Source organism: Petromyzon marinus, chromosome 50 (genome assembly GCF_048934315.1).
Source record: "Petromyzon marinus isolate PM22_M1 ecotype Great Lakes invasive population chromosome 50, UKy_Petmar_22M1.pri1.0, whole genome shotgun sequence".
In the NCBI taxonomy this organism is placed as follows: Eukaryota; Metazoa; Chordata; class Hyperoartia; order Petromyzontiformes; family Petromyzontidae; genus Petromyzon; species Petromyzon marinus.
In genome coordinates, this window is record NC_133716.1 from 3,422,685 (window position 1) to 3,445,022 (window position 22,338).

At 46.3% G+C, this 22,338-nt stretch overlaps 1 protein-coding gene and 1 long non-coding RNA gene across 2 annotated transcripts; one reads left to right on the plus strand and one right to left on the minus strand.

Moving 5' to 3' along the window:
* Positions 1-6,416: 6,416 nt before the first annotated feature.
* Positions 6,417-12,715, minus strand: LOC116953136 (uncharacterized). Its single transcript, XR_004404538.2, has 2 exons — positions 11,083-12,715; positions 6,417-8,070 (listed from the first exon to the last, which is right to left on the minus strand). It is a non-coding gene; the product is annotated as an uncharacterized LOC116953136 (long non-coding RNA).
* A 391-nt stretch (positions 12,716-13,106) lies between these two features.
* On the plus strand, positions 13,107-20,689 carry LOC116953135 (transmembrane emp24 domain-containing protein 1-like). Its single transcript, XM_032973010.2, has 4 exons — positions 13,107-13,468; positions 14,219-14,316; positions 16,006-16,189; positions 17,187-20,689. The coding sequence occupies exons 1-4, from the start codon at positions 13,271-13,273 to the stop codon at positions 17,403-17,405; spliced, it is 699 nt and encodes a 232-aa protein (XP_032828901.2). The 5' UTR covers positions 13,107-13,270; the 3' UTR covers positions 17,406-20,689.
* Positions 20,690-22,338: the final 1,649 nt, after the last annotated feature.

Consider the following 22,338-nt stretch of genomic DNA (forward strand, 5'->3'; position numbering starts at 1 on the left):
CTATCCCGAGGGGCCACTTCAGTTAGCACTTGTGACATGTTATAGAAGGTATCGTTCCACTGATGTTCATCTTCGGTGGGGCGTAAGCTAACACCATCACCGTTCCTCCTCGCCTCTTGTTGATAGAGTGACGAGCCCACAGTAGCCTGGGACTCAGGGCTTCCCACATCTCGCCTCCACGCTCCCATACCCCCCCCCTCCCCCTTCATTCTCTTGTTCAGAAGCAGAGCCACTCCCTGTCGTTTGCCAGTTTCCTGCCCCGAGTTGAGGACTGTCCACCCCTCATGGTGACTGGGGCTACAACCAGTCCACTGGACCTTCTGTTTTCCACAGAGGTCCAGGCGGTACCCGTCCAGCTCCCGACAGAGGAATGGCAGCCTCTCCTATAGTGAGCGTTCCGGCATTCCGCATGGCCAACCACAGTGGGTTACTGTTTCTGAAAGAACTCCAAGGGGAGGGGTTCAGTCTGGTTCTGTCAAATGGAGTTTGACCAGAAGGCATCAACCACCGTAGTATTTGGTCAAATGAGTGCCAAGTGGAGGGGTTACCAGCCTCCACGCACACACTCATCTTTCTACGGGACAAAGACAAGCAGATAGACACACCCACAGCTCACACTTACTCCAGCCTCACCATACTCACCCCCTACTCACCCCTACTCACCGCTGACTCACTCAGGTCAACCTCGCTGCGTTCACAGTCATACTACACCACGGCTTACACTCACACACTACAATATTTACAACATACTACTCGCGATCGTATGCTATACACTCCACCGTACCCAGAAGAAAAAAAACACACGCGCATGCATTGAAATTGCTGGCACTCAAGCGTTAAAGTTTTGCGAAACCCAAATCTGGCAAAAAAGGAACCCTCCACGCGCTATCGATGGTTCACCCGGGAAAGATAAAACGTTGATGGTGGCATAGGCATTGCCGCACGCCCTGGCAATCTGCCGCAGACGCAATTCGTGTCGCTCGCCCGCCAGCTCGCTCGTCACCTGGGGACCGATCCAGCTCCGCTCCGGAGTTGCCGCGCGCACGCCAAGAGCTAAGTTCGCGCACGCGGCAACGCAGTGGAACGCGCCCACAGCTCGCGGGCGATGCGATCGCGCAATAACCCAGGTGCGCTTATCCCCCGCCGCCGCCGCTGCCGCCACAAATTCTATTCCGTTGAACGCGGCCGCAAATCCGCAACGGCGACCTCATCCCCAGCACAATTAAAATACTTCTCTCCTTCCTTGTCTTTCTTACGCGACGCGTCAACTTGGCGGCGTTGCGTCTCCCGTCATTCTTAACGAGCACAGACTTTTAATTATTTGCACTGTCGCTGCATTAAAAAAAGTATTATTTTTTTTAAAAGGGGGCTTTCCATATTTCAACACTTTTTAGTAAAATCTCAATCTTTTAAACTTTTTTTTCGTCGGAAAAGCGCGAGCATCCCGCGGCCGCGTGTCTAATTGAAAAACCGGCCGGGTAATTCATTATAAAGCGCCGAGCTTTGGTGGGGGGTGGAGTGGGGGGTGGAGTGGGGGGTGGGTTGGTGGGTGGCACGCCGGGAGAACGAGAGGGCGCGCGCCGCACTCATTCCCCCGTCGTTAAAGCCACACGTCCTCGTCCAAGTTCATTGGGTGGAGCGGTGTTCTGTTGTTGTTGTTGTTGTTTTTGTTGCCCTTTCACTTTTCAGAATTAACGCAGCCCAATGCTCTTGCTGCTGCTGTGACATTTTCGCTTACGGGTAACCCCGCCCCCCCACAACCAATTATGACTCCATTATCCCATTTGGAGCGTAGTGCAACAAACGGGCTAATTGGCCACGTCGCGCGGTACAGGATTTGTACGCCGGAATGTGATTATCATCATCTCCAGATGGCTGCACTTTGCCACAAAACAAGCTCCGAGCCATCTGCTTCCCTTTAGAGAGCGCGCGCGTCTCCACGATGGCTCGCCGTGCCGTGTTGGCTGTGTGTAGGGGGGGGGGGGGGAGACAAGGGGAGGTGGAGCCGTGCCGTGTTGGCTATGTGTGGAGGGGGGTGGAGGAGACGAAAGGGAGGTGGGGCCGTGCCGTGTTGGCTGTGTGTGGGGGGGGGGGAGACAAGGGGAGGTGGAGCCGTGAAAGCCGTCACTGCCGCCTCTTGACACTCGTCGATTACACCACCAAAAATACCCCCACAAAAACTTTAAAATAAATATAGACAATACGTTCTACTTTAATTAAAAACTTTTTTCAATAAAAGTTTTCTCCTACAACATCAGAGTGCAGCGCCACATTAAATACGCACTACAATGACAATAGTTTAAAGCGATTTGAAGCATGTTTTATTTTTGGGGGGTGGGGGTGGGGCAGAGCTTTGTGACGTCATATTTGAGGGGGTCTGACTTTTTGTGACGCCGTGTGACGAGGGGGGGGGGGTCAAAAATCGTCCAAAATCGCGTGACGTCATTTATGGACGGCCCCAAATGAGTATACCACTTGACTTAAAAGCTTTCGTGACTGCAGGAATTCATTTTCTTGGGTCTTCCGGTAAAGTCACGTAGGTAGGTTCACCTATGGACTTTACCGAAAGACCCAAGAATATCAATGTACCACATTATGGAAAGGCAAGAGCGGTAGTGTAGCACTGACAAACTGCAGAGCTCACGCCCAGTTTGGTCGCTGCACGTTTAAATTGTTTCAAAAGATCGTGAGCCAGTGAACCCGAGGAGCGGCCACGCACACCACCATGGATGTGGAGTCCTGCCCGATGGGGGTTCCGTTTAATTCTCAAAAAAACATCTGCACTACGCCTCTCGGTCCACACGGTTGCAGAAGCGTGTTGCTGTTGTTGTTGTTGTCTGTCCTCCGCGGCTCCCCGCTGCTCACACGAGTGATTCTCTCTCGAGCACCACTCATCCTCGCAGAAGCGGCGGTTGCTTTTGGCTGCTGCCATCGAACAAAGAAAGGCGGTGACCACCGCATCGCGCGGCGCTTTCAGATGCTCTGCTGCGGCCGTCTGGAACGATCTTCCTTCCGATATTAGGAAGCCATTGGAGCTGTGATGCACTTCTACATCTGGACTGAAAACGCATTTCTTTGGAACTGCTTTGTGTTTAGCTTGTCGTCCTCCCCCCCACCCACCCACCCCCCGCAAGTCTGATTATTACGGCTGGCTATGCACGGTGCGAAAGAAGTTCAACATCCTTAACGTCAATATTAACACTCGATGCGGATTAATGGGGGGGGGGGGGGACTTGCATTGTTGCACAATGCAGACTGAGCCTCACCATGGGAATGTGGAGTGTCCACCACGTGCTCTGCGCTCATTTGACTAGAGCTGACAATGACGGACTTTGTTCAACGAGGCAGGAAACGAGTTGACACTCCCTGCGTGTTTTTGTAAAATAGATACCCCATTTGACAAAGCAAACTTTTGAACAGGAATAATAAAGCAGGGACTATTATCTTCACATCTTCGCTGTAGAAAGTAACACAAATTGGATCTGACATCCACCCACTCTGTAATATAGAACAATAAATGTAAATTATTGCATTCCAAAACCACCATCAAGCATGACACGCAAGTCTTGAAAGAAACACAACTTTGTGGAATCTGAATTTATTTTTTTCCGTCTGTTAAAAAAAGAAACGTACCTAATATGAATTTCTTGACTTTTTAAACATAAAATAAAGCACTGCCAGACCAAGCGACGTTCAGTGGACTGGGCCCCATCTGTCAAAACACCCCGTGACATTTCCACTTATCTGCCCAGTGTCTCTGCAGCGCGCGTCTACCCGGCGTGATAATACATTAGCAGTGCACTCAAATGCCATGTTATCTGCACCGAGTAATGTTTGCTTAATTCCTTACATATGTATTTGAACGCTGTTTCCACGTGTCCACCCCGCCGCCTCGTCTCCCGAGCTGTGCTTTTCAAACCTCGTACCGCGCATCGCCGCCATGAACGACAGAACACGCACGCCTGTCTCGCAATCTCGGTTGATCGTCCCGGCATATAAAATTGAAACCGTAGGCGTCTGTCCCCACACCTCTGTGAACCCAGCTGCTTAACGGGAGTACAGGCGTGGAGGGCGCTTTCCACAGTGAATGAGTAAACTGCATGGCCTCAAGTGCCCCACAAAGGGCCCTCCCTCGATCGTTGTCGGGATGGTCAAGAGGATCTTGTTTTTTTAAAAAAATCAACAGCCAAAATAGCCGAGCGTAACGGGGTGCACACGTGATGAGCGAGTTTTAAATGCCTGTCAATTCAGGTCATTGTTTCTTTATGGAAGGTGGAGGGGGGGTATGTCAGTCAAACTGAGTGACCCCGTAAACCAGGGATGTGGAACCTTTTTTTCTACCAAGGGCCATGTGGTTATTTATAACATCATTCGCGTGCCATAAAAAAATTATCAACTTAAAAATTAGCCTGTTATATTTGGTCAAACATTTAATTAACTGACCCCTGTGATGGCTGGAACTTCTTCTCTTTGGCGAGGCGTGTGATGATTCTATATTTAAAGCTTTCGTGACTGCAAGGATCTCTTTGGTTCTATTCGGTAAAGTCACGTAGGTAAAAAATAAAACAAAAATCACGACGTTTCGGCCACAACACAAGCACACCTGATGAAGGCCGCTTGTGTTGTGGCCGAAACGTCGTGATTTTTGTTTTATTTTTTACCTACGTGACTTGACCGAATAGAACCAAAGAGCGTGTGATGATGTTAGCTGGTATTGACGATGTTGCTACTCGCAACTGCTTTTCCAGGTTTGCTCCTAGACGTATTGAATTTCGAGTCCCGCCTGCGGTTGCCTTGGCAGGGCCACACCAAATGATTTCGCGGGCCTCATACGACCCGCGGGCCGGCCGTTCCCCACCCCTGCCGTAAACAATGGTCTGTACCGAGGTGCGGGGGAGGAGCGAGTTCAGTACTGTTACAGGGAGACGCCATTCTAGGATGTATTCGACTGTAAGAGTAACGTGGAGCACAGATCAAGGTGGTGGTGATGAGACTGTTTGAGCAGAAGGAAGGAAGCGACGGCGCAGTGGCTGTCCCAGCAATCGTTGGCCACGGTGAGGTTTTTGTTTTTTGTTTGTTGCGGTTGCACCCGATTCAAGAGCCGAATGGCTCACAGGGCTATGCCAAATAAATGAAACTGCATGAGAACATCGCACGGCAGATGCGGCTGGCCATCTGGTACAGCGCTAGACAATAGCCTAGAGTGCACGCGACTGCGGTCATCAAAATTTTGTCAGGGGGGGAGGGGGGCAACATCGCAAGCTCGTTTCGCTAATTTCAGTCTACGGTCTCCATGCGAGATCCACGGCTCTCGGATAGCCTGAAGCCTCCCCCCGCACGACTCTATACATGTGAACGCATGGACAACGAAGTGACGCCGCTGCACTCAAGTAGATCATTCAGGCATTCACCACGAGGCTACTCGTGAAGCTGTCCATTGCTCTCGCCCAAAAAGCTCGAAGGAAACGTGTCGCTTGATCAACTCACCCAAAGTGGAAAGTCAACAGTTGCTGTATTCATATTCTTGGTTCTTTCGGTAAAGTCACGTAGAAGGGAAACAATAAAATAATAAAAATATAAAACAATAAAATTCTCACGTTTCGACTGCAACACAAGCAATCATCATCAGGTGTGAAAACCACATTTTTTATTGTGGTTTTCACACCTGATGATGATTGCTTGTGTTGCAGTCGAAATGTCGTGAGAATTTTGTTTTATATTTTTATTATTTTGTTGTTTCCCTTTTACGTGACTTTACCGAAAGAACCAAGAATATGAATCCCTGCAGTCACGAAAGCTTTAAATCAAAATTTAAGTTGCTGTATTGTTTTAGACTGGGTTGTTGCCCTGGTAATGTTATCACCACTGGCTCTGGAGTGACACTTGAAACTTATTTTGCACCGGACACACGTTGCCAACAGTGCTAATCGGAGGACAACGGAGAGGAGGAGCCTATGCTCCTTAGCTCATGTCACAAACTATTTTGTACACGCATTCCGTTGAATCGCGGACGTCCAAAGTACGTGCAACGCACTCAACATCGGACGCAGGGTTGAAGCGTGCAGCGCTTGGGATGGGCGATCGCCGTGCGCAAACAGGTTGCTGCGATCGGGCTACGTGGCAGGCGCTGCATGAGGCTGGAGCGGCACAATCAATCGCTGCATTGCACTTCCACGCTCTCACTTCTCTGTCCGTGCATTCGCTACCCTGCACCGAACCATTGGAGTATGGTCAAAACACCGCCGCCACCGAGTCGGCAGCAGCCCCCATCCAGCAGTGGCTTGGCGAACTCGAGCTGTACGTGTGCGCATTACTCGGTTAAATGTTTTATTGCCGTACGGTTGCTAGATGGCGGGGACTCGGCTTTGCTCACCAAAAAAAAAAGCTTAATAAAGAATGTTCAGACAAACACACCATTACTTTCATCAAAAGTTTATTTTACATTAGACTTTACTCTCCTGCATAAATAAACTAAATTCCTGCATAAATAAATTGCACGGTTTGGATTTTGTTAACCCGACAGTTCATCTGTTAAGCTTACTCCTGGACTTATTTATAGCGGCACCCTCGTGATGGCCCACACTGCAGTTCGACTTTGTATAAAATAGAGCAACCCTTTCATTTGTATGGCACATTAAGTGGCCCTCTGTGCTGTAACACAGCATGCGTTATACCAAGTACGCAAACACCCATTATCGTAATAAATCGGTTATTGAACCAAACCCATGCCCAGGGATATGCACGAGGGGCATAAATCTCAGCAGCTCGCGTGAACTCGAAACGGATACGCGACATCGCCACGCGCAAAAACAATACAGCGCTTGTGAGTGGCGTTGTTTCACCATCTCGCAACACTAAACCATTTAGGCAGTATTAGGGCAAGATTTATTCCATTGTGCACATTCATGTGAATTGCCCCTTCATGGTTCCGTGCCACTACACTGGTAACATGTGTTGGGTATCTCACCAATGACAGGAAATTGCATGAAAAACAGCGTGCACTATAGCCTCTTTGGGAAATCCCAGGACCCAATCACTCGGAATGCACCATCATCACATTCACAAGTCTCTTATATCATGGTGCACAATTTTGACCCGCCAAATTGTGGAACGAGGTTTCTACATAACTCGGTCCATAAATAAATCTAAGAGTGCACAGATGTTCGAAAATAAAGCGACCATGTGAGGCTCCATGTGGATTGTAACAGCACTGGCTTGTATGGGGTCAGTATCTGGGAGAATCGAACTGTGTTTCTCCACACAATATGCACCCCCTTTAACGTTGCTGTGTCCTGCGCTCTGATAAGCTCAGGGTACAAACGGTGCACACGCACGGCATTCATCCGCGGGTCACCAACCCTGGCTCCCGTCTGGTCAGGAGTTCAAGCGGCCGTAAGAAATCTGCGGAAGCACAAACTACAGCAACCCGCTCACGATTAAACTCGCTTACAGATAAAACCAATGGAAACACGTGCGCTGACATCGCTTGTTATGAACTCGCCACGTAAAAAAAAAGTGTGCTTTTTGTTATATATCTGGGCCGGTTTCTGCTTCCGAAGAATATTCTGCTGGCTGCCAAGGAGAACGTTGTGAGAAGGGTATTGCACCTGCGTGCCGTACTCTGGGCAGCCAAGCCTCGGCCCATTCTCCCCCGCACACAGCGGAGCTGCTCTATCTGCACGCGGTGCGGTCCGGCTCATGGGGGAAGAGCGCCGGCCAATTCTCTGTGCAGAAAGCGGGAACTCACAATTGTGGGCACCTCCACAATCATCGTAATCGGAAGGGGGCCCATCCCAAAATTTTATGAGGGTTGATGATGTGCACGCGCGACACTCTCCACCATTCACGATCTGCAGTCTTTTCAAGCGTCGTCCAGTCCAGCTGCTTGCAATGCCGCGCCAAAATCCAGCGATCAGTGTTGATGCAGCCAACAATGAAGTGGATATGCGCAACTTACGATTCATCACGTGTTTTTTCTCTCCCTTTGCAATTCTGGTTTGCTCTAAGTTTAGTCGCCATAACAGACCTCCAATTCATGCTGTCCGTCGACAAACACACACCAGCAGTGTACTGAAAATACAATTTGACTCACTATTACAGGGAACCTTATTTGCTCAGTAGACAACGAAAATGTAGCCAAAAAACAAAATGCCCGGCCCAAGCAAGGCAAATAACCACACGCTCACATTACGGTTGTGCAATTTCCTGATTCCATCTTTGGTGATTTTAGGATCTTTATAGTATAATTATTGCCCGTGATAAAAAAAAATCACTGGTCAGTTTTGTTCCCCCTAAAGCAAATCAGGCTTCAGCTTGGGTTATTTACTACTTTGATGGGTGACCGAGGCCTTGCCTGGTAGTGTAGGTGTTTTAATGCAAACCCGCCAGATGACAGGACCATTAACCCCTCACGTTTTATCCGCGTTCTCCTGTTCTTCAAACGCAAGAAACCAAACACTAATTAATGTCATAGACCTTCAAGTCTCAGTGAAGATTTATTTGGGAAAAAATTGGCATTATCATCAAGGAACCGTAGAGGATTCTTGGTATAAAAAGTCGCAAAAACCGAGTAACAGTGTTGTTAGTAATTAAGCCTTAATAAACGAGTTGACTTTCTGAGCAGCTGATGTCAAGTACTGTTAATTAAAACGTAGAAATGTATTCCCCTAGCAAAGAACACGTTTGTGCCCTCGTGGGTTCATACCTAAGAACATTAAACAGGCATTGCTTAAACCATCATACAATGTTAAAATTACACACATTGAAACAAGACGTTAACATCGTCTGGCACTTTATTAAATAAAATCCAAAAAAAGCATGTTAAATTAATCACCACAAGGACGCTTCTAACACAATAAGCTCGCATAACATCAATTCATTTCAAGTGCAAAGCGAGGCTCCCTCAATAATTAGCAAGAGACGTGCAATTGATTTCTTCATCCAAATCCATTCTCTACGCTCAAGAGAAACACGTTTAATCGTGAAAATTACATGCTTAGCTTTTAAACTAACGGAGCGAACGAGACCGCCCATAGATGTGCAGTAAAACGATCCGGTATGGATAAATCACACGTATCAAGGGAGTTCAGATTCACCAATTCACATCGATTAAAGCTCACAATCACACGGATCCAGGTCACGCTTGCAAACGCGATCCCGACGAGTGGTCCTTTCGTGTTCTCGTCTGGTTTACCAAAATCTTCAAAATTGGATGGACAGGAAAAAGTTACGACCCCTTTTTAAGGATGGCTTTTTAATTTAACAGTATCCAGCCTTATTTGTTTAACAATCCTAACCGCGTATTAAGACAATGAAAGTAAAAACCCGGGCATGAGTTGAAGTGACTTTTGTTTAACCAAGCGAGAACCAAATAAGCCAGGAAAATCTCAATGGCAAGTGATCAGGGTCACCAAAAAGTGATCTTGCATTGAATCCAACGCGGCTACCGAGACGCACTTCCCAGAAAGCTGCGAGGCTGATGGGATGTGTAAAATCTACTTTGTGTGCGCGCACGCGTGGTCGGGACGTAGGTGGTCATTTTGGATTGAACGAGAACATCTCCGACAAAATGCGGTACACGAACGCCACCTAGCGAATATCTGTGCACGTTTTCATCCGTGCAAAAAAACAATACAAAGTAACGTCCCAGAAGTTTTGCACGAACGAGACTCACCACCAGAGACGTCGAACAGCAAAATCCCAAATGAGGGTCACTGCAATGGGCACTCTCTCGAGAAAAAAATTGAAATCTATCGTTGCCAAAAAAAAAAAGCTCGCAGAGACGGCTCCGCTTGACATTGGCTTTGACGGCACCATCGCATGTTGAGAGTCGGGGCTCGTGTGGGTCGCGTCAAGATGGGGTGAGACTCACAACCAAAGGATGAGAGAGGGCAGCGCCGTCAACATTGGCGTAAACGAATCCGCGAGATAAATTAATGGTGCACGACGTGAGGCCAATCTTGGTTGTCAGGGGGGGGGGGGGCGACCTAATGTGGGCTCTTAAGGGACGCAAATGCCGAGTCTGTCGCGGGTTCATCGCGACTCGTTTGCAGGGCACTTCGGCCGCAAGGAGATGGCGCAATGGGGGGGGGGCAAGGTCGCGAGTTGGCACCAGGGGCTCGGCCAAACTTTCCGAGAGTGGAGCCCCACTTCGTTGGGGTTTTTTTCAACGGTTTTATTGAAATTTATATTATTGGTTCTTTCGGTAAAGTCACGTAGAAGGGAAATAATAATAAAATTCTCAAGCAGTTTCGATAACACCACAGCAACAACAAAAAATTGTTGCTGTGGTTTCCACACCTGATGATGATTTCTTGTGTTGCAATCGAAACGTTGTGATAATTTTATTGTTTTATTTTTATTATTTCCCTTCTACGTGACTTTACCGAACCAAGAACATGAATCCCTGCAGTCACGAAAGCTTTAAAACGGTTTTATGGGAACTTCACTTGTGTTTGTCGTGGTCAAATCTTGAAATCAAAAGTTAGTCTACAGTACTTCCTGTTGTCCAATCAAATCCAAATTTCGATTTAAAGCTTTCGTGACTGCAATGATTCATCTTCTTTGGTTCTTTCGGTAAAGTCACGAAGAATGAGAATAAAATAATAAATTGATAAAATAAAATAACACAATAATATTCTCTTGTTATTTTATTTTATCAATTTATTATTTTATTCTCATTCTACGTGACTTTACCGAAAGAACCAAAGAAGATGAATCCAAATTGTTTTCAGGTTTTATTAAACGGTTTTAACTTGACTAATGTCGTGGTCAAATCTTGTAATTTACATTTCGTCAACTTCGCGTTGTCCAATCAATCCCTAATTTTGCACACGTACTCAGATCCGGTGACAATGCATGACCGTATTAAAATCGACATCAGATAATTAATTGCCTCCTTTCAAGCAATTAAAACATTTTCATGGACGGCATATTAATTATATATTTTTGTGTAGGTGAAAATAGGCCTCGGCAAGGTAAGTTACCCCTTTTTACCGAGTAAAAGGGGTAAAGGTGTCGCCACGCCAAGGGGTAAGGTAAAGAGTAGGGTAAAGCTAACGTGAAGTATTACCCGGTACACACCTTGTTTACCGCTCGCTAAAAGCTCCGTGGCCTCCATTTAAAATTGGAATCATCGATAGTGTTCTAGAGATGAATAAAGCGCTCTACCTAGCATTTACCTGTTACAAACCTTGTTCATGTGTAGTACCACCCCAGTAATTACCCTGTGATCGGGTAATTTGTATGGGGTAAGGGTAAAAGGTAGGGTGGTAAAGGTAGGCTCGTTGCTTTTGACCTTTTACCTTGCCGAGGCCGAGGCGAAAAACGCCGCGGTCCCTAAACTGTGGAATCGGCTCGCACAGAATGCAGGCGCCAGTGACGCACTTCTCGACCGCGGGTTAAACGAATTTGTTAACACCGTTCTCTTTGGTTCTATTCGGTAAAGTCACGTAGGTAAAAAAATAAAACAAAAATCACGACGTTTTGGCCACAACACAAGCGGCCTTCATCAGGTTAAGGGATCAGGCTGTCTCGAGGACAGCGCTGGAGTGAAACAGCCACGCTCAGAGGAAACAAGGTGCCTTGACAAAGGAATTAGCTTTAAATCTAGAATAAAACCGCTGTTTAAAACAATGTTTAAGGAGTTTATTTCCATATCTCTTGACCAAAAGAGTTCGAGAGCCGCATCACACACACGCGTGCAGAGGCTACTGGGTATACGCGTACACAGCAGATGGCAAACACATTAAGAATTAACAAAATAAATAACCTCTAGTTATTTTCCAATACAAATGTATCGTAGTGTCGTCACCCAGACATTCCCTAGTGACCTATTCCCCGACATTTAATCAACTACATTATAAAATTAATCTATATTTTTAAGATTTACTTTTTTTTTAAACGTCTGCCCGGCAAGGAGGGGAAAGAGCCATAGGATCCACAGGCGGCTATGCAGCCGCAGCTGCGCTCGGGGATTACGCGGCGGACGAAGGAAGGGCCTTCATCAAGCAGTGCATTGACCACGGCTCAAGGCGAACCAGGAATACCCGGCCTTGACAAAAATTCCTTTGTCAAGGCACCTTAATTCCTCTCACACAAGCTTAAAGGTCGCGGTCTGAGCTTGGCTGTGTTTCACTCCAGCGCTGTCCTCGAGACAGTCTGGTCCCTTCACCTGATGAAGGCCACTTGTGTTGTGGCCGAAACGTCGTGATTTTTGTTGTTTTATTTTTTTACCTACGTGACTTTACCGAATAGAACCAAAGAGCATCGTGTAAAAGGCCTGCACCGATCCGCTCTACCAAATGTAACGTAACGCGGTGCACAATGCTGCGCCGCATGTTAGGCACGCAGTTATTTATACGGGTTAAAACAAATTATTACGCGAGGATCGTAGTTGTGAAAAAAATTCGAGTACGCGGCTGTAATTGTTTTTTAAACAACGAAAAATGTGTAATGTCGTTGCCCTGTAACAAACGTTGCCGCCTCACTCAACTCACCTGCCGCCAACCGACACACCTGATGATGACCGTTTGAGTTATGGTCGAAACGTCGTGAGAATTTTTTTTATTGTTTTATATATATTTTGTTATTTTGTTGTTTCTCTTCAACGTGACTTTACCGAAAAAACTAAGAATATAATGGGCGCCTCGTTGCTGCCTCCTCTTATAGGTCCGTTGCAATCATGTGACGCGCCCGACCTCACATTTGATTGGCTGAGGCTTCATTTAAATATTGTTCCGCGACGTCATTTAACTTCGCTGCTGCGCGTCCACTGTTTGACGTCATGTGACTAGAAATAGGCGCGCAACCGTGATTGGTCAAGCCACCAACCCCTTTCCTTACACGTGTCGCGCGTGCGCCCCGTTACAGTTGATCTGATGCGGCCATTCATCTTCGGCATACGCAACCAAATGACGTCGTGTAACCGATAATAATGAATAGGGGGAGGAGACAGCGGCGGTGGAAGGGGGGTCAATTACGTCACTCCGATCAACTCAACCAATCCACGTTGTAGGGGTGTGTATGGGGTGGGGGGTGCCGATTGCGCAATCATCCAAACTGCCGCGTGCCCACGTGACTGATCGCATCGCTCGGTTGAATTTCCTTCAACGGACAAGCATAGGCGCGGCGGCGGCGGGGGGAGGGTGGGTCGCGAACGCTGCTTAAGCGCGCTAGAGAATTAAAACCCGTGGGGTTTTCTCGGATCCGTCGGCTCTTTTGGGTCGGCTCCATCGCACGGTAGAGGAGCCCACGTTGGTTGTGGCTCGCCATGGCGGTGGGGTCATGGCAGGCGCTCGGACTGCTGTCGCCGCCGCTGTTGTTGCTGGCGGTGGCGGCGCTGTTGTCGCCAGCCCAAGCGATTCCACAGGCGCCCGAGTCGGACCTCACTTTCTCCCTGGCGCCCGGGCACCGAGAATGCTTCTACCAGCCCGTGAAGCCCGGGACCGTGGTGGAGATTGAGTACCAGGTAACCCCGCGGGGACGCGGCGGGGCAATGGGGGACACCTTTGGGTCACATCACGGTCAAGTCATGGGCCAAGTCAACGAACCAAATTGAGGGCAACTTTTGGCTGGGTATTTTGTGCTTACGTGGGAATTCAAGGTTGGAGTGAAATTCTGTGCAGCTTTAGTCTTTTTGTGAAGTTTTGGAACATTGTTATCCAGTTTTCGGATCAACCTTTGGTCAATTTTTTTTTTACATTGGGTCAGGTTGAAGATCTGTTTATGGACAACTGTGGTCTGTTTCATGTTTGAATATTGGTCCCGATGTGGAGGGTAAGATTGAGGATAACTTTGGTCTCAACTTGTGGACTGTGTTTCGAACATTGGCCCAGGTGGAGGTTCAAATTTTGGTCAGCTTTGGTGTGTTGCTCATGTTTTGAACGTTGGGCCAGATTTAGGATGACCTTTAACAACTTTGGTCTCAACTTTGATACATATTTTGAACACTGGCTCAGGTTTAAAAGGTCGTTTGAACAACGTCAACATTGAGTCAGAATGTTCAACGATTGGCACAGCTGGCTACGTACGGTGCGAAGGAAGTTCCATATACAGTACATACATACTTTGAATGATGCATCAATTTCTTCCAACCGTGGCTTGACTTTATGTTAAGTTTCTGGCCACATTTCGTCTTCACATTGGACACCTGCCATGCTGATGTGACTCCCCCTCTCCGTCCCCTCTGGCGATGCTCTGGCTGCCGTGGTGAGGACAGGTGATCGATGGCGGGGAGCTTGACGTGGACTTCACGGTCACGGCGCCCTCTGGGACCGTTCTGTTGGCCGAACACCGCCAGGGAGATGGGGTGCACAGGTGTCCTTTTAAAAAAATGTTTGCTTTTGATCAAGTTGTATATTCCGAGTCCATCTTTTGCTAAGAGGTCATTTAACATGGTCAACATTTCGAAAGGCTACACGAGGAGCGTTTTTTTTTCTCAGCGGTTGTTAGCGTGGTTGACATGGGCCCCAGGATAATAATTTAAATGAGGCCAGCCCTGTCCCAATTTCCTCCCTGATAGTTTTTCTTACTTACTGGGTGAGAACCCACTGTGCTATGTAGCTGTTTTTCAGAAGCGACCTGGCCACAAATTATAGCTCAACGAAGTGGCCCATCACGTGAAAATGTATAGCAGCCAAATACTGTAAACGCACGTTGATTCTAAATGTGGAGGAAAACTTGGAACTTGGGCCCTTCTGATGCAAGGGCCCCAGTGCAGTTACACAGCCTGCACACTCGAGAGCTACGCCACTGCTTTTTTATTATGGCTCCACCTCACTCCTGAAAGTGTTCATGAAAAATGTTACTCTCGGAGGAAGAGTTTTTTATTAGCATTTAGTGCCTTATAAAAGCAAACATTAGGCTTAATACCCTGCCTTTGCTCACGGTGTGTTTGCTGTTAAAGTTGATAATGTTAACTAGTCTCATAATGAGTGGCTCATTAAAGTGAATCTGCATAGATCTATGCATGCTTATTGGGGATCTCATTGGGCTAATCATTTTGAGCCTCAAGTCCAGTACTTATACAAAAGCAGTGTGGTAAGTGCCATTCCATAGAAAGCCACTGATAGTACTTAGCAAATTATACCATGGAGAATATTGCAACAAAGAGACAGTGATTGGAAGATTTACAGACCCATGATAAGTTGTACATTGTAATAAATGGACAAGCGTCTGTTTCACGGCTTAATATTAACATTACTTTAATCCATTAGTATTTGTTTAAGCGCCTGCTTAAACAAATAGGAGTTTATTTTAAGCATGTTTGAACAAATACTATTGGAAAACATTGGTCAAGAAGACCTTTAGTTTCAAGTTTCACGTTTCTTTTTTAACCAGTTGAAAATTCAAGGCAACAGGATAGTCTTAGTAAGTGAGCTGGGTTACCAAGATGAATTGGGTTACTATAGCAACGTGTGCTTTTTATTCGTGTTGTTAAACCTTTTATCATCCACAGTCCACAGGGTACTGTAAAATAATTATTTTATCTACCTCAGTTGGTTGAATTATAGTTTAATCAGACTTCAAACCAACCAGTCACTCACATTGTGCTGAGCCAAGTGCACAAAATGGAAATACCACATTTTGTACGCTTTCCAAATAAGCTATAAATAGCTAATGCATTATCTACATGCTCTTTCTGTCCGTAGCATAGGGTACCAATAATTATTGTAAAGATGATTGGGTATAAAATATAATTTGAGTAAAAAGTTGTATTATTAGGAATCTGCCCAATATTAAACCGGCCAAATTGATCAAAAGGTTAGTCCTGACTTGGGGATTAAAACAATCGCTTAAAGGGTTAAGCCTTGTCCACCAAGGTGATAACGTCACAATACTCTGCCTCCCTTCCCGATGATCGCATCTGACGTCAGCTCATTGTGCGGCTCGGAAGCTGTCGTTGCTACTGCAAATTAAATACTTGGCGACAAACGCATGTTGGAAAGCGTTACGGAATCCATGCACGCGCATGATCATTTGGTTTTGTTTTTCTCCCGTTGACAGCGTAGACGTCAAGGAGGAGGGGGACTATGAGATTTGCTTCGACAACAGCTTCAGCCACATCTCGGAGAAGCTGATCTTCTTCGAGATCCTGCTCGACCACATGCAACCCGAGGAGGAGCGGCCCGAGTGGATGGACGCCATCTCAGCCGACCACCTCATCGGCATGAAGCTGGAGGACCTGCAGGTGCGACCGGGCAGGGCAGCTCTGAACGTTATGTACACGTACAAGTCACTCTGGCTGCGGAAGACATGGTGGTGATAATGATGAAATCAAGAGCTGTTGGAGATCTTAAAATATCTCCCATCGTTTCTGTTCCTGTACAAGTATGACATCCACGAACCTACATCTCGGTGTTGTTTTTTTTGTAATTTTTTCCCCAGTTTTGTCCCGATTGTGCTATTTAGAATGGCCCACGGAAGCAGATATCACAGAGCTACCCATGAGATACCTTTAAGCGACGTCGTCGTAGTGTTGCGGTACCTTGACGTAAAAAAATCCCCCGAGTGTGACCACCCACTGAGGCGACACCAGGAAAGCTTTTCATCTCGGAGCAGGGATCGCGTTGGTTTAGGGTCATCAGCATCGGAAATGCCTCACAGCTGAGCGGCTCGACCCTCCACACACATACCTTATGAAGAAATGTGGTGATCATGGAGGACCAGGGAGGAAAGTCGCCTTGCTAAAGAGAGATTTTTTGTAACATTTAGTGGGTCATGGAAACCTTTATTGTTGTTTTTAGCCCATTTGGGTGTCAGACACCTCGACAAGGAATATGTTTAATTAAAAAAAAAATAAAAGGGGTAGGATTTATCAAGAAAGTTAATGCAAGGGGAGGCCTACCATCAAGCTGAACCCAGTACCTCACATTGCCTTATAGCCTGATAATAGCCAAACTAGGGAGACGGTACATGCGCCATCGGGCATGGGGGATGTATTTTATATCCATCCAACAAGACCCACGACTCTACACTGACATCCTTCATGGTCGTTCCATACACACGTAATACGACCTGGATGCCAGTATCGACGTCCTACGTATGTACATGTGTATGCTGAACTTATTTTGCGCCGTACGTAGCCAACCGTGCTTATTGGAGGTGCGCGGGAAGGACAACAAACTAACGGTCGCTTGTGTCGCCCAGCACCGCCACTAACGGCTCGCCCTGCGTTCCCTCCGCAGGAGTCTCTGAACAGCGTGAAGGCCCGACTCTCGCGGAGCCACCAGATCCAGACGGTGCTGCGTGCGTTCGAGGCGCGCGACCGCAATCTGCAGGAGAGCAACCTGGCGCGCGTGAACCTGTGGTCGGCGGCCAGCGTGCTGGCGCTCATGGGAGTCTCGGCACTGCAGGTCTACCTCGTGCGCAGCCTCTTCGAAGACAAGCGGCGGGTGCACACGTAGCGCGGCGCCAGCGGGTGCCCCGCGCAGGTTTTGCCTGTTCGCGGCGGTCGCGTCCTGCGCTAGAACCGCGCTCGAACGCTCCCGTAACGGCATCCGACGTTCGCTTTTATATAGGTCTATTTAATAGGATGATTGTTATTGTTCAACGAGCGAGGTCTGTGAAAGGTAAGGGAATCAACTTTTACTTTGGTGCAGATTGATTAAAATGACCACCGTTTGATTATCAAGGTTAATTTTTGGAGGGGTGCCCAGGATGAAACTAAAAAACGAATGCAAAAAAAATAGGTTAGGGAGGCTATGCAAATGATTTGTCTTACTACGTAGGATGGGGGTGAAGATATAGAACATGTTGCCCGTTTACTTACCAACCTGTTTGTGGGCACCGGGTCGCTGACCTTCGACGAGTGAGGGAGCGACTCGTAATTAATCGAACTGGCGTGTGTAAAGATATCTAATGTATGGGTTTTTTTGCAAGCACTGTTGACCCGCAAACCCGGATATTCCACCCACAGATAATTGAGAGTTAACTGTACGTGACAGTGTTATGGGTGCTGGCGTTTGGTAGTGATCGCAAGAGCTCGCAGCCTACACACAGTAGTACAGTTGAAAGAGCACCATTATCTCTCTCGCTCTGTTGAGTGGTCGGCAAGGGTGCCGTTTGACTTCGCCTGGGACCTTAATGCTTGGAGTTTCCAATCCCTGCGGTTGTTGTTCATGCAGGTACACACTTCTTAATAAGACTGCCATTAAAGGAAAATATATATGGTTTAGGGAAGACGTGTTTGGGCAATGGCCCTTCTTTTTAAGGCCTTTCAACAGTCGGCTATTATATTAAATGTTTACTTTAAGCACTGGGTCATTGACGAATTTGATTAGTTTTTGTTATTTGGGCTTGCTTACCACTGCCAGCGCACATGAAAAATGGAGGATGTTCGTAAAGCTGTAGCGGATGATTTTTAGGTGTTGATTGACTTCGCGAACACCCATTATAATTAGCTTCACCTTGGTCATTTGCCTGTTTTGCTGAACAATCTGTGCAGTCACTTTGCTTGGCTCCCTTATTATTTGCAACACTTTCGTCATGCGGCTTATAATGTGTTGCCAAACATGAGTCTAAATGTGTGAGAATTAAGGGGAGTGTGGAATTTTCTAACAGGTTAAATCAAATCGAGAGCTGATGGGGTTATTCGTAATTTTGGTACCTTTTTTTCTTTCTGGTCTCTAAAAAAACGGTAGGAAGCCTTTCAATGTCACACTGATAATGTCTCGTTTCAATTCCAACACATAGAATTCAGACTTTTCTTATGAGAATATCCACTAAAAGCCCATTGAGATTAATGCATTTTATTCGCAATGGAGATTCTACATAAACCATAGTTGTGTCGGGGAAGTTATTTATTGGTAAATTGTGGGTACAATTGAAAGAGATTTGAGTAAACAAGACAAAACACGAGAGCTCACGTCTGATAGTGACGGTGACACGGGGTCATTCGACACAGGGTCATTCGACACGGTCATTCGACACAGGGTCATTCGACACAGGGTCATACAGCAAGACCCCGTATTTTTTTTGTCATTCCATGTAAGAGCTACGTGACTGCGAAATGATTCCAGAAATACACCAGTGTCGACTGACCATTTTGCAAGAACGTGTAAATACTACGACGCTTGTAATTGGTGACGGCACGTCATTACACGTGCTTGATGCAGGAGTAGGATTGTGTGCTACTTGTTTTTACACGTCTGTTGTGGTTTTGCAGGGTTAAATGGTATATTTATGAAGGACTGCTTCTAGATAAGTTGGGATTTGCTACTGTTTTGCTGAACAATAGTTGTAAATTGTTCACACCAGAAGGTGTTTTTTTGCTTAAACAGATGCACAAAAAGCCAGGTAGCTGTGTTTGTATTGTAAGTTGTGCAGCGGACTATGCTTCATGTAGCTATGCCATTAGGTGGACAGTATTTACAGGGAGTGGCCAACCGGTAGCGCGTTTGCCCTGATTAATACTGCGGGTATATTAACCGTAAAATACGTGTCTTCTTTCACAGTAAACGTTAAAAGATCCCGTTACGTCATTTGAAAGAGTAGGCCAATGTTTGCCGGCGTCATAGTCCAGAATTCACAAATATGAAAAATAACCCACAAATTACTAAATTGGAATCTACATAGCAATCATCACCCCCTACTCTGAAATTTGTCAGGAACCTCCTGGAAAAAGGAGTCATGAGTGAGGCTCAGTGAGGCTTTCTGGGTAAAAACAAGCATAATAACATTAACAGCCCTTTTACCGTTGCACTGCTGGATGAAGATGACCTTTTCACACCATGTCTAGCACAGAGGTAATTTGACCATTCTTCACCAATCTGGTCAGTGCGGATTGGTGAAGGGGTTTGCTCAGGAGCAGTTCGGATATCGGCCGCCGCTGATTTTAGCCTTGGTTGGGAAACAGGCTCGGGCCACTGAGTTCACAGAGCAGCGAGCAACTTGCCACTCCGCCGTCAATTTATATATTTGCTTTGAAACGTAACGCCTTTCTGGGACTAATCTGTCACTCAAATTTTATTAAGAAATTTATAAGGTTCACATGTTCCATTGATGAAGCACAAATGGTCTACCAATGCAATGATGCTTGGCCTATTTTGGTGAATGGGGAACATTTTGTCATTTGCATGCTCAAGGTGTATGTTTAAATTACATGTTTAGAAACGTATTAAATTCACAATCTGGAGTTGATGTACTGCACAGCCATTGTGGAAACCTACATTTGCTAAGTATGTCCGTTGAACTTCTTTCGTATCGTGCAAAGCCAACCGTGCTCATCGGCGGTGCGTTTTGTCTGTCACTGATTTGCAGTACCGCACATAGCCAATAAACAAAATTCGTCACGTAAAAATCGGTTTGCCTTGAATAAGAGATAAATTATACTTGCCTCAAAATGTGAAGTTGATAGTTAAGTAATTAAGCTAAGCCATTGAATTAATTTAACCAATCTTTTATAGATCTATCTTATTTGCGAAAACATAGTGTGCTGTTTTAATTTTATACAAGTACGGAACTATTGAATATCATGTTGTGAGGTCAGTTTAAGGTTTTGTTAACCTAGGGTTAAATTACTGGACAAAACGTTGCACTCTTTTGAAAGAGGTGTTTGCCTTCCAAGTCTTTAATTGCAAAACCTGTTTTGTATGCACGTTACGGAACTGTTACATTAATGTGGATTCCGTGGACAAAATGACATTTGAAAGTGTTGCCTAATAAAATAAAAAAATGGGCTTGCATAAAACGTCAAGTGTATTCCTTGCTCATTTAGAATAGTGAAAACAGGGTCTGTGCCTAATGACGTGGCCATCACTTTGCCCAGCAGCCTGTATCACCCATTATGCATGGTGGGCTGTCTATCCAAGCACTATCCAGGCTCAGCGCTGCTGAGCATCTGATACCTGATCGGGTGCATTTGGCATAATTTGGTCAAAGGCTAATAACTTGGTAAGACATGTCAAAATGAAGTGTGTGTCTGTGGAATCAGGCGAATAAATAGGTGCTTCTTTGCTGTATTAAAATTTACAATTTGTCACAAGTGGCCCTTTCAATTATTGTTTAAAGAAAAACAATTGTGTTTGTCATTCTGGTGACCCAATTCACTCTTCCAGATAAATTGCTCTTTTTGGTTCTGTAAGTTGAGCTTCTTTCGTACCGTACATAGCCAACCGTGCTCATCTGAGGTGCTAATCACCTGGTTAAACAAAATCAACTTTAAACTTGAGTTTCATTAGCGTTCCGTTTAACCGGATGATTTTCGGCAGCCTCATGTTAGAGGCCGAGAGCCAGTAAATAATACCCTCATCCTCTCCACAATACACACATGTTATCATGCGTGCAAGTTTTTCGTTAACGCGCACAAATAAGTCTATGTAGAAAACCAAAGATGAGTGTAAAGTCGGCCAAAACCAGTGCCAACAATTGCCCGAGCTCTGTGGCCCGATATCGGGAGGTTTGGCCAACTCCAAAATGATCGGCCCTTGGTTTAAACTTCCTCCATCCTGCCCAATCTTAAACTTGCTTCATCATGTCACTGCATTGACCCCCCCCCCTATCCCTAACTTAAAAAGTCGAGGCAACAAGTTACTGCCACTTGCCATCTTTCCCAACATCCTTCCGAGACTGACCCCGTTGTGCTTTCACCACCGAGAGCACCAACTGCACATTGTAAGTGCACAAACACCGTGTCAATCTACTGCTAGACAAGGTGCCCTTTCCACGCCGCGTGGACATTCGACCATACTTCACCACTCTGCGGCAGCGTGGGTTGCCGAAGCTGGGGAACGCGGCTGTTCAATTCAACAATTGATTTATCTTAAGAGGGAAAACAAATGGTACAGCATTAGGTGTTTAGGCAATGGCATTGGTTTAGTTGGGCCGCGTCCTGATGAGAGTCGGTGAAATTGAAGGCAGCCTCGGAGTGTCTCCACGAAGCACTGCTTCTGTGATTATATATTATTTTGATTATATAATGCAGAGAGATACTGGCGGGTTTTGGGTAGCAGAGGACGATGCATCAACGACAATTAAATTACGACAGCACTTTCATGCTGCCCCAACTCTACCTCCCCGCCTTCACCAACTCGCCAGTGACCGGCGCGGTGAAGTATGGTCAACATAAACCGCCCCCCCTCCCCCACCACCCCTCCCCCACCACCACTCGTCGAGACGTGTTGAGAGCCCTCCCTGCCCGGCAGCGCGTTGACAAAAGATGCCCCACGTGTAAGTTCAGAGCCCCATTCATTCGGAAAATCAATTCGTCTTACAATGACAAAAACACTGACAGTTATTGGATGGAATGAATTTAAGTATAACTTTAAGTGAGCAAGGCAACACCTGGCAATCGGGGTTACATTTCCAAGTACAGCATTAATTATGTAATTGCAATTTTTT